This window comes from Camelus bactrianus, chromosome 2 (assembly GCF_048773025.1).
Source record: "Camelus bactrianus isolate YW-2024 breed Bactrian camel chromosome 2, ASM4877302v1, whole genome shotgun sequence".
Taxonomy (NCBI): domain Eukaryota; kingdom Metazoa; phylum Chordata; class Mammalia; order Artiodactyla; family Camelidae; genus Camelus; species Camelus bactrianus.
The window spans coordinates 119,111,552-119,124,889 of NC_133540.1; the positions used below are offsets into that span (position 1 = coordinate 119,111,552).

At 33.9% G+C, this 13,338-nt stretch overlaps 1 protein-coding gene across 1 annotated transcript in view; it reads left to right on the forward strand.

The window, feature by feature from the left end:
* The window catches only part of DHX15 (DEAH-box helicase 15), a 47,459-nt gene that overhangs the window by 18,856 nt on the left and 15,265 nt on the right, over positions 1-13,338 (forward strand). The window contains exons 4-6 of the mRNA XM_010963048.3: positions 4,806-4,965; positions 6,424-6,642; positions 11,606-11,773. Coding sequence (XP_010961350.1) covers positions 4,806-4,965; positions 6,424-6,642; positions 11,606-11,773 — 547 coding nt within the window. The remainder of the gene's footprint in view (positions 1-4,805; positions 4,966-6,423; positions 6,643-11,605; positions 11,774-13,338) is intronic.

The following is a 13,338-nucleotide window of genomic DNA, read 5'->3' on the forward strand; positions in this document are numbered from 1 at the left end:
GATACCAAGAATTTCTTTGAGTTATGCTGAGACAAGTTTTGGATCCTTTAGAAACATAGTTGTGATTTATGTGCTTATTTAGTCATGCCAGAATAAAGCCTATACTTTGAAAGGTAACCAAATCCTAGCAGATTTGGAATAGCACTACATAGCTAGGATTTTCAGAACAGATTAACCTGTGTTTATAGCAGGACTGGTTCAAATGTATGGCCGCTGACTTCACATATATTGTATCTTGGGGATTGTCTTAGATCAGTAAATATAAAGTTGCCTCATTCTTTTTAATGGCTATGTAGTTTAATTCTTTTGATGGACACTCAAATTTTTATTTTTTGTTATTAAAATCAGTTGCTGCCCTTAGTACTGTCTTACAATTTTGTACACACATTTTTTTCACACATACGCAGGTGTGTATATCTGAAATGAGTTTCCTAAAAATGAAACTGGTTGAGTCAAAGGATGTTTTTGAATTTTATTAGTTGTTGCCAGATTGCCCTCCACGGAGATTCTATCTCCTCAGATCAGTAAGGGATGAGCAAATGAGCGTCTGTTTCCATACCTTTGCCAGCACTTTGTTGTGGAACTTTTTTGTCTTTGTCAGTATTGTAAGTGAAAAATGAATTCTCATTATGGCCTTAATTTACATTTCTTTTGTATGAAACTGAACATCTTTACATGTATTTGTGAGCCTTTTGTATTTTTTTGGAATCTGAGACTTGTGCTTTTCTCATCTTTCTAAAAGTGTTGCTACCTGATTGACAGTCGTTTGTAGCAAGGTGCTATTTTAAAATGCATGCCAGTCACAGAGAAAGTAAATTTGAAAAATATACAGTATTACAGGATTGATGAAATTTGATAACTTTATATTCTTTACTCATCTTTCTGTGGTTGGTTGGCCTTTTTCTTACTGGTTTGTATGAGTTTTTAACAACTGGAATTCTGGATATGAGTTGCAGTTTTTGGCCTAGTTTACCACTTGTTTCTTTGCCTTATTTATGACACTTCTTGCCATATAGAAGCTTGAACTTTATACAGATAATTGATTAACTGCTTACTTTTTATTTTCAACATTGGATGTTACATCACACCCTGGCCAAGGTTGTTTTAAATAATCCATATATTCTATATTTTGTTTTAAACATCTTTGATCAACCTGGAATTGGGGCGGGGCGTTTAAGGTTTGAGGTCGGGATTGAGGAAATTTGTGTTACACACACACACACAGACACAGACACACACACACACACCCCTGTGGCAAGTAAGACGAAGTTACTGAGGATTGCTTACCCACATAGACAAGTTTGTTATCAGTTATAACTTGAGAATTATTCATTGACATTCATTATAGTTATGAATAATATGTAGTTTATTATTAAAGAGTTTTAAATTTCTGGTATTCATTTTGTAAAGCATTTGTCACCTTTCTGTGAATCTTTCCCTTTATGACTTTTCTTTGAACCAGGCTACTTGAAGTGTTTCCAAAATGATAAATACATTTGAACACAAAACTATAAACAAATAATACATTAGCAATACAGAATGTTTTACCATGCTTTGTTTTTATCAGAATTAGTGACATTGGCTGGGATCAGGGTTGGCGGTTGGCTTGTAGTTGTACTGTGCCATCTGTGTGAGCCCATTGCAAAAAATACTTAAGTTGATGCTGCTTATTTAGCACACAGGGTTTTTTGGCTTGTTTTATTTTATTAAGCAGTCCTGGTTGGAAATAGGAACTGGTTCTGACTCGCTCCAAGGATGTTTTTGCTGCTCTAGCTATCTACTTTGCTTAATCTGCCACTTGTTTAACTTGATTAATTTAGACTAGTGGTTTCCCCAAGTTAGGAAACATCAAAATTGTATGAAAGCTTGTTACAACATAGATTGCTATATTTCACCTTCAAAGTTTTTGATTAAGTAGGTCTGGGGTGAGGCCCAAGTTATGTATTTTAACCAGTTCCCAAGTGATGCTGGTGACTTTTGCTGACAATTTTTTAAGCAAGTCATTGTCCCACAGCAGTTAGAAAAACGCTGGATAATAAGGCATTCAGTAAAATGTAGTTTGATTATCCCAAGCAATTTTAGTTTACTAGTTCATTACTGAAACTTCAAAATTATGTGATTACAATTTACTATTGTAACACTATTTTTGTGACTCATCCTTAGTCTGGGTAAATATTTGATTGCTACAATGAAAGGTAGTAAAATTTGACCTAGGTAAAAAAAAAAAAGTGGTTATGATTTTTATAGGACCACCAGTACCTGGTTCTCCTTTTCTGTACTCTGTATTAGGTTACTTTTTTTTTTAAGTAGCAAAGGGTTTCATACATCTAGCAGTATATAGCAAATCATGAGGTAGCTTTTCGCTTTTGCTTATTTATCTGGGACTTTGAGGAGAGTGTGCTAGTGTAGTAGGGCCTAGGATTGGGAATCTTTACACTGACTAAGCTGTTTAACTAGTTTTGAGACCTGGCAAAGTTAACTGCTATTACTCAGTTTTTTCCCTGGGAAAAGCAGCAAATTTGATGGTGTCTTTTAGAGACCTTCCAACTTTAAAAATTTTTCCTGAAGCTCTGTTTATACAAACAGCATGCTTCGTATATTAGCTGGTGATGCAGGAGATGCTTAACTGTAGCATCTCTTAGAATTGGATCATTGGATCTAATTAATATTGAGGAACTAACAGAAGTCTGTCTCTAGAATCTCAGAATCAGGGTTTGGGTTCAGTTGATCGTTTTAACTTAGTAAGTTGTTAATAAAAGAAGACAGTGGTGCCATTAGTCTAATTTATAGTATTTATAAACTGCCATTTGTAACCATTCCCCTCTTCCTGAAAAATATGAAAGAATGAGTATTTGGGTCAGCTCTCCTTTTGAATGCCTCCATATGTTACGGTGATCCTGAAGCTTGAATATGAGAAAAGATCAAAATAGAGTTTCTTAAAAAGGATTTTTCAAGTGAAAGTTTTGATACTTCAGTGAATTTTTAATCACACTTTTAATATGTGAAATTAAATGCGTTTTACAATCTGTGAGGGTCTTATAAACAGAAGTTAGGTGGTTGTCATTGCCTGTGAATGCTTGAACTTAATCTAGCTGTATATGTTGCTTCAAATAAGTGATATGTATTGTTGGAATTCTTTGTGTTGAGTTTATTTGCTAACAAAAATACTAGGATTCCATGTTGAAATGAGCAGGCTAGGAAACTGAGCAGCAGAATGTAAGTTTGATGGTATTTAAGCAGATACTTGTTCACAAAGAGTGCCCAATTCAGTTTTTTTGCTTTGCAAAGCAACAGGCAAGAGCTTTGTTAAATCTAAGGAAATTATCCACAAGTAGATGAAACTGTTCTAGTGTTTGGTTACTGAGATAATGTGCAGAAGGACTCCCTAACTCGTGTCAGTAATAGCATATGAAGGCAGGAGAAATCACCAAGTGTTCTTAAATAGATCAAAGAGATTTCAGAGCATCTAGAGGCTATAACGTAGCTGGTTCATGCATTGCGGCGCACTGTGATTAAGACATTGAGTCATAGTTTAATTGGCTTTGTTTTTTCTTTCATGGTCTTAATATAAAAAATAATTTTGCAGGTAATGGTATGTCAATTCCAGGAATGTGGTAGTTTCCTTTTTGAAATAGGACCAAAGAAGATAGAAGCACAAATACATAAAGACGGATTTGTTTGCCAAATCTTAATTTACAATTAAGTTCAGGTGAAAGAGAAGGCTTCACTTGGCGTGTACACTGTCATTTTGCTGAACTTAGTGCTCCAACAGATGGCATTAGCTAAAAATATCAAGTTGGTCCATGAAAGATTAGATTAGACTAATTCGTAAAAAACAGAGCCAAGATAGTGAAGTCATAAATGATGACTTCAGATTTTTATGCTGCTCTTAATTCTGTAAATAAAACCATGGATTTGTATTTAACTGAATGACCTGTGACTTCAGCGTTTGCAGGCCGACTTTGTTTTGTCCAGGTGCCAAACATAGGATAATTGTTTCTCGTTAGTGACAGTAGCAGCCAGAATGGAATGGACTGGAGATGGCTGACCCATAACAACCATTTGGCAAACCACCCTTCATCTCAGTGCCTGGATTCTATATTAGCTGTCTTCTCTTGAGCTATTCCTAAGCCTGGTTTTCCTCTCTTTGGTTCATTGATACAGCTAATGCTATTTGCCTTTTCTCTTCCATATGTATTAATCAGCATTTCTATTGTGCTAATACTGCTCCTTATTCCACAAATACATTCCTTTTTGTGATTCTTTACCATCATTTTATTGAATTGGATGGGGCTGGGGAAAGCGATTGTGAACCCGTTCCCTTTCGAACCAGAAGTCTGTGTTAGTTTAAGTGGGGAGTTATTAAGGCTTTAAAGAAATACAACATTTTAGTGATGTAATATGATAAAAGCAACTTAAAATGGTTTCTTAGTTTTGTTTTGCAGGTTGAATGTTTGTTTTAAATTTTGTTTTGTTAAGATATATTTAAGTGACTAGTTCTGCTTCGCATTTGTGTGAAATCATGTGTTCATTATATTCCATAACCGTCTGATTTACTTTGTTTTCTCAATGCATTTCAGTAGTGCAATCTCATTTGACAGGATTTGATAATGTATACGTTTGATACACTCAAAAAAGTTTTTCTGGAAGCTTAATTTTGCCATTGATTATAGAACAATAGCACATTTGTTTTGAACAGGGGCTTAATTTTGATTTACCGGATGTCTTTGTGTTTCACATATCATAAAGTTTAGTTTTAAAATGTCCTAAATGAACCTTAACCAGCATGTTCTTTGTCAATATAGGTATATGACTGATGGGATGTTACTTCGTGAAGCTATGAATGATCCTCTCTTGGAACGTTATGGTGTAATAATTCTTGATGAGGCTCATGAAAGGACACTGGCTACGGATATTCTCATGGGTGTTCTGAAGGAGGTTGTTAGGCAGAGATCAGATTTAAAGGTGAATTAATTTCTTTTGTTTGTTTTTTTTAATCCCTGTATACATAGGTATATATAAAAAAACAGGGAATGCATACTGATCCTTCTAATCAACTATAAAAAAATAATCAACTGTAAAAAAAAGCAGCCAATGAGAGCACCTGCAGTGGTTTTTTCTTTCTAATTTACTTTGCTGCGTCTTTTAGACTTTACTTCCACTTTTTAGTAATGTATTTTTAAACCAAATCTTTTCCATTTTTAACCCACCCAGTTTTTTGTTTTCTTTTAAATGTCCTAATGGTACAGTGTTTCTGTAAGCCTTTTGCTCACCCTCCCTTATTAAGTACAGAGGACTTCTTTAAGGATCAGATCTTTTTCCTTGTCTCAACACAAGCACACTCATTATATCTCATAATGCTGCCTAGTGGAGTAACTGCCCAGAACCAGCTGCTCCTCAGAGATGCCTTTGCTTAACCCAGGGTCTTTTTTTTTTTTTTTTTTCTTCCCTGTTATGCCACTATTACCCTGGCCAGTGTTACTGTGTTGATAAGGGCTTTAAAACTGACTGCATATGCTGACATTTTTGTCTCAAAGTTTGTGAAGTTTCCCTTTTACATTGTGTGTGTGTGTATACACACACCATTCATTGGAACTTAGACTCAGTATTGCATGTTAGTGTATGTTACAGAGGGTTTGTACACTGGGCAGAAAGATTCTGAGTCAAAAAAATCGATATTGAGGATTCTTCTTATGAAAATTAAATTTATGCTTTTATATTTGAGTAACTTTGAGTACCATCATTATTGATTAAATTTTATGATCTATTGAAATTTTGGAGAAATTCAGAGTAGAAGTTAAGGACTCTGGTGGAATGTTTAATGAGGGGACCTTCTATTTAAGTATATGTTAATGGATTATGTAACAATTTCCATAAAGGGAGGGGACTGTATAGTCATGTAACCCTGAACCTGAACAACCTTGTATAGCTATGGCTTTTCACAACAGTGTAGAAAACTTCTGTTTTAGAAAATTTACTAAAGAAGTTATGCTTAGTAAAGATGATTTTCAAGAAGGGAGAAGTTTATATCTGTGCCACTATTTTTTTTTTTAATTAAAATTTTTTTTTGCTTTTTTCTCCTTTGTGCAAGGTTGTCACATTCTGCTTTAATAACAATAATCATACTACATATTAGTGTTGTCTTTTACCAATTCCTTTTACATATATTTTATAAACTTTGGATTTTAAGGTGTTGCTTCATGAAGATACATTTTTTTTCTTTTTTGGATGTCACGTTTATCCTTACATTTTAAAAATGTAAATAACTTACTGTAGCTCAGCCTTTCTGTAATTGATTTTTAAATCACAATTTATTTAGGCATAACTGATTTATAGAGAGCAGTAAACTTTACTCGTCTGTTTTTTAAGACCACGTAAGAACCCTTGAAGGCAGTGTCAAATAATTTACTGTTTTCTTTTCAGGTTATAGTTATGAGCGCCACTCTAGATGCAGGAAAATTCCAGATTTACTTTGATAACTGTCCTCTTTTAACTATTCCTGGGCGTACCCATCCTGTTGAGATCTTTTATACTCCCGAACCAGAGAGAGATTATCTTGAAGCAGCAATTCGAACAGTGATCCAAATTCATATGTGTGAGGAGGAGGAGGGAGATCTTCTACTTTTCTTAACTGGTCAAGAGGTATTGTCATTATTTGCTTCATTATTTATATTATTTCTGTTAGGAAACAATTTTATACTTAAGAACTGGGTGTATATTAACCATGTATGTCTTATCCCAGTGTTTATAAAGTTTTTCTTCAAACTGTACTTACATATGAAATACATAATTCCTTTTACCTATGTATTCTAGGAATACCTTCTCATACCATTAGTCTTTGTGTTCTAGTTAATTAAGAATGTTAAATGCTTTTAGAATTTCAAGACTTAGCAATTGTCTTAACTTTGGAGAGACCTAGGTGGTAAGTGGTGTGTGTTAATTTGCAGTTTTGCTGAAGCACGAATTTGAATCACAGATGCTATGAATCGGATTATAGTCTTTAATTCAGTTCGTAAGTGAACTCAGGTAACTGGGGTGCCCATCCACCATCAAAACAATGTGTGTTTTGTTTTTGTCTTCTTCCACGTGTTCACTGAGGATTGGAAGGAATCACTGAAATTCCTTAGAATTTACCTCATTTTTAAGATTAGAATTTTATTCTCAGGTGCAGCATTTTCTAAACTCATTTCCAGCAGGATGTTTACAGGTGTGCTGTGAAATTCTTGAATGCTAAAGAAAATAAGCTCAAGAAAAGCTATATGAATAAAATAGTTTTAGAAAGCCTCTTTTGTAGAGGTTTTCTTAAAGTTTGTCATTTGCTCTAATAGGCTTTGTGAATTTTATAGAATGTGCTTCTCAAACTAATGTTTATAGAATTTTATAGAATGTGCTTCTCAAACACATGCTGATTACTTAGGAAACTTGCAGATTCTGATTCAGTAGGTCAGGTAGGGTGTGCTTCTCAAACTAATGTTTATAGAATTTTATAGAATGTGCTTCTCAAACACATGCTGATTACTTAGGAAACTTGCAGATTCTGATTCAGTAGGTCAGGTAGGGTTTGAGATTCTATTCCTAGCAAGGTTCTAGAGCAGAGCTGTTCCATTAGAACTTTCTTCCAAGCTAGGAATAACGTGTAACTGTGATGTTCAGTATAGTAGCCACAGCAACATATGGGCTTTTGAATATTTGAAATGTGGCTAGTGCGAGGATGTTTTAAATTTCAATTTTACAGAATTTCAATAAATTCAAATAGCTACATGTGCTCCACTCTCTTCCTGTTTTAGTTTTTGTGAGGTTTACTAGTTAAGAATTGTTTTTACATTTTAAAAGGGTTTGTATGTGAAAAAAAGAACATGAGACAGAGGTGGTACATAGATCACAGCCAAAAAGTTTGGACTCTTTGATCCCTGCTCTAGAACATTTTTTTTCTCAGGTGTGATCAGGGGATTGCCTGTGTATGGTAGGGGAATTTGTTAAAGCAAGGTCTTGGCCATGTTCCAGACTTGATGAAACAGGTGAAATTTGAGGACAAATTATAGGAATCTGCATCTTCAACAAGCTCTTCAGGCCATTTTTATGTTGCCTTAGGTTAAAGGTCACTGTTCCAGGTGAGTGTTGTAGCCAGTATAATACCTGCGGCACCTTAATGACACCACCTAAACAGTATTGTGGGAAATTGCCCAAGTTCTCTCATATGTCAAAATCAGGTCTGCTTTGTGACTGCCTACCTCCAGTAGAATGTGAACTATTTTATTTGTATTTAGTTTCTACAGAGATAACTTGATACATGTTTGAGTTCCTGCACCACTTCTGTTTTGTCCATATGATTTTTGATTTGTGTCCCATTGTCCATAGTTTCTTTTCTGTAGAGCAGGGTTTTTCAGTCATAGCACTATTTATGTTGTAGGCTGAGTAATTCTTTGATATGGGTACCGAGTGCATTGTAGGATATTTTTTAGTGTCTCTAGCCTTTACTCATTAGATGCAGTTACACTCCCCCAGTTGCGACAACCTAAAATGTCTGCAGACATTGCTAAATGTCCCCTGGTGGTGCAGAATCGTTTGCAATAGAGAATCATACTTGTTCTTTTGGGAAATAAGGTGTGTTGCAAATTCAGTTTTACAGATAAACCTCTGTTGGTATTAGTCTTCCTTTGTGTGCATTTTGAATGGGAGAATTTTTATATATTTTATAAGTAAGAGTATCAAATGCTTTTTGATAGCATATACACAGTGTTTATCCTGTAATGCATATCGGGGCTGTTAAGGTAGTCATTTTGTTCTTTTGTGTCTGCTCTCTGTAGTTTCTCACTTCCTCCAAAGTGCATAGTGTTTTTTGTTTTTTTAAACAGCTATTCAAAATAGTCATTATGTTCAGATGACCACATTATAATCCCATCTGACATATCTGATGGCCTTACGGTGAGGACCTGAAATACTTCTCTATGAGTTAACTTCCTGTAGTTGATATTTTGGCAACTATCCCAAAGCTGGGGAAAGGAAGGGAATAAGCACCGTGGTTTTCGAATGTGAACTAGGTTTACATACGTCCTGTTACATTTTAAAGTTTCCTTTAGAAGACCAGCTTAAGAAATTTGAAGACCTTTGGGGAGAAGGTAGCAAAGTGCCTAATGTTAGGGGAGGGTATGGCTCAGTGGTACAGCACATGCTTAGCATGCATAAGGTTCAATCTCCAGTACTTCCATTTTAAAAAAAAAGAGAAAGGAGAAAAGTGCCTAAGGTATTTTGTTTCATTGATTATGTTGCGTAAAGCTGTTAAAGATATGTAAAGTATTACTATTCCTCAGGTCTGTGAACCTGTTTTTTTTTTTTGTTTTTTGTTTTTTGTTTTTTTTACTTGGTCAGTTAAATTATAGATTCTGGGAATTCAATACTTCTGTCTTAATAAATTTGAATAGCATCCATAAAATTAAGTTATCTCATGAAATTTTAAAATGTTTAAGACCATATTACCATTTTGACCACTTAGACAATAGTGCTTCTTATAGTCCCCTGAGTTAATTTGGGAGGAGACCAGTTTTAAGTTGGTGAAAGGTTGGAAAAGATTTGAATTCTAGAATGTTTTATAATTTTTTTATTAATCCATAAAATCTGGATCTATGAATAAATATAAATGTTACCCAGTAAAACTTTTTGGAGGAGGTAACCTACTGAATTAGATAAGAATGATTGTAATTGAAATATCAATTGTTTGTAAGTAGATACTTGAAGATGTTGACATTCTTTTATCTTTAATTTTGCTAGGCAAAATGCTTTTTTCTATGTGCAGGAGTCTAGATTTTAAATTAGTAGGGTCCAAATTAATTTACCAACATACATTGATACCTTTGCAGCTGAATGTCTTTCCACAATTGAGAGATTCCTAAACTTTTTTCTCAGTTCTCAGTTCATGACTAAGGAGAAGTTACATTGTGCTAATGAATGTCAGTGAGCTTTGTGATCTTTCGAACTGACAGTGTTGACTTTCTGGAAATTTGGTTAAATTTAGGGAAAATTTCGTTGCAGAGTTTAAAAACAGAATTTAGAACCTTGTTTATGTAAAAACGTAAGTGGTGTGGGACTTTTTCCCCTCCCTCTTTTAGAGCTGTCTTTATATCCCATGCAGTAGCAATTTTGCTTGAGCTCTATCCATGCTTAGCAGATTGGATAGTTTATAGTTACAAGTAAAGTTGGTATTATCTTGTTAAAATTCTGGAGTTTGCAAGTGCTTGATTTGGGGCACTTAATTTTGTAATACATTATCTGGGGTTTGGTGACTTCTGACCATTTACTTTCCAGTCAGATATATCATTGAATTAACAAAATTGAAAATCTTCTGAATATTGGCATCAATTTTCCTGTAGTTTTTTTAAAGTGTAAAAGAAATCTAGCTTTCGATTTATATTGTTTTTTTTTTTAAATTTGGAAGAGATCTAATTTGTATTTGTATACCAGCAGGGGGCATTCTAATCTAGATACAGCATTTGAAAGTTTTTTTTTTCTAAAAATATTTGTTTTCATTTGTTATATTTTATCTTTCAATGAATAGCAAACTTCATTTGTTGGAAACATTAGATCTCAAAAGAAACTATTACATCGAATCCTTAATAGTAATTTTCTGTGTCACAATTTCCACTTAATCTATTATTGAAGAAAACTGGTGTGTTTGAAATAGATGAAAAAAAATTTTTTGTTGTTTTTAAGTATCCAGAATCTTTATATTCTTTTAACATGGAAACAGAGTTGCACTTTGGTTAAAAATCATTTTAGAGAAAATTATTCTAGCTTCATATAATAAATTTACCTGATAAATTTTTAAAAAAAATTACTCTGTCTTTTGAATAAAAGATAATTTGTTGATAAAAGTAACTTCTGATTGAATCATTCTTTGGACAAACTGCCAAATAATTTAATTGAGTTTAACTGAATTAAAGCTTCTGAAAAATTTAAAATATTGCTTCCTTCCTGTTTTTAAGTCCCCTTGCCATCCCCTAGAGCTTCCACCTGTCTCTGTCTCTCACACTCTCTTAATACTCATTTTGTATCCTCTCCTTAAACCTAGATTTGAATGCAGATGCATTGGTTTTCTGTAGTAGGGAAATTTTTGAAGAGGCTCTAAGATATTTGGGTTAACCTAGTTCTTAAATATCTATGTTGATGCTGTAGAGGTGTATGTTCTCATTAGGCACAATGAAGCAAATCTTCCATATAATTGCATTAGTGATACGTGACATTAAAACCTAATTGGCTTATTTAAAATATCTAGCACATCAATTTCTTTTAGATTGTGAAAATTGAAAAGGTTATGAGTGCAGTTAAATATTCCTGGGTGAGAAATTTCAATTTTAATACAATTTGTTGAGAATTAATTAGGACGTCCGACTCTTAAGAAAAAGGATGTGGAATGCCAATAAGGCGATTACGTTTTTGACTACAGAAATCAAAGTTTCTTAGATTATTTTGAAAATTCCAATGAAAATTTGCTAGATTAATTTTGATTACTAAAATGAAAATAAGCTACTAGTAGTAGGATTATGATAAATACTTAAAATGTTTTAGTGTCTATTCGTTTTGTTTTCAGACTCAAACTTTTATTTTGTAGGAAATTGATGAAGCCTGTAAGAGGATAAAACGTGAGGTTGATGATTTGGGCCCTGAAGTTGGTGACATTAAAATCATTCCATTGTACTCTACACTTCCACCTCAGCAGCAGCAACGCATTTTTGAGCCTCCACCTCCAAAAAAACAGAACGGAGCAATTGGAAGAAAGGTAGCATTGAAATGTCTATAAACATTGTATTAATACTGAAGATTTGTCTGTGAGATACCAAACTATATTGAATTATAAAGGGTTATGGGTGGTTGTGATCTGAATTGTATGTACAGAGTTAATCTGTATTTCCAAAGTAAATAGAAAGAAATATATTTGGATAGAGTTTTGCATATCTTTTGACCTTAGAGTAAGAGCAGGTACTGATTCCCTCCCCTCAAGGAAGTTCCCCTTAACAAATGGAAGGTTGGTTAGGGTGAGGAAATGGCCAGATGTCTTTCTTCCTATTAAATCACTTGGCAATCACTTTTTCTTCAGTGCCTTGTCTTCTGCCTAGAATTTTTGTCTAGACCTAAACAAATGTTAAGTCTGTAGGTATGAAATGTTGGATGTACAGATCCCAAGTGACAGCAGCGTGGCTTTCTTGAGGGCAAGAACTTTGGATCTTTTTGGTGTGGATATCTGCCTGGCACAGGAAGGGAGCAAGGATATTCCAGCCTCGTTTCTGGGAGCTTTGGTGAGGAGGTAGAAAGGAGATCTGAGTTCTAGTTTGATACATGCAGCTGTGCTTTTATTTTTTAAGAGATGGGGATTCTGATAGATTCTTTGAAAATAAGATCGCATTGTTTGAAAAGGTTTGACAACCACTAGAGAAGTAGAGTCACCTTGGTTTCTAAAAAGCCCAGCCATTTATTATGTTATATAATAGCTGCATATGAATTTTGGTAAGATTCTTAACCTCTAATTTTAAAGGTTTCATATTTTTAAAGTGGTTATAATTACCTTCACCAGCTTGGGAGGTGATTGTCAAGGATTAATCTTGATGTGTACAGGGTACCAGCATACCGAACAAACTAGACCCTCATGATAGCTGCTATACATTTCTTGAGTTTAATCATGTAGGGAAAAAAGTCTTAAGAAATATAATTTACTTGTCAGTCAAGTTTTGAATTTATTGCTTATTTCTGTATTCAAGGCCTAACAGATTTACAACTTATACTGCTGTATTTTTTTATCTTTTTGCTAATATTTTTGATGATGATTGGAAAATTCTGAATTACAAAGATACTTAAACGTATCATGGCTGATTATCTCTTTACATGGCTGTGTAAAAGTTAAATGAACCAAATACATTTTTCAAATTGAAAGAACTTATTGAAAGAACTTACTGAAAAGATATGCAGCATCTGCCTAGTGGAATATAAATTAATAGGAGACTGATAGGGAAAAAAATCAGATTTTGAGTTTTTCATAAATCAGCAGGAGTAGTAGATACTACTTTTTAAAAGTACTCTGATCATAGCTTCAATATGTTGAACTTGGCAATTATTATTGTCATAGCGCTATCTCTAGAACATGTTAAAATATTTTTTGTTACTTTATGTGCACTCAGCTTTGGGGGAAACTTGAAGTTTTAAGTGACGACTTTGCTAGGATATTGGAAATTTAGGTTCATCTTGGTGCCGATCCAGTATGTGGTACATTTTGTAGAATCTACAAATTAAGCCCATGGAATAGAATTAGTTTGTTTTTATAAACTATTGCTTTTCATGTTCTTGTAAATC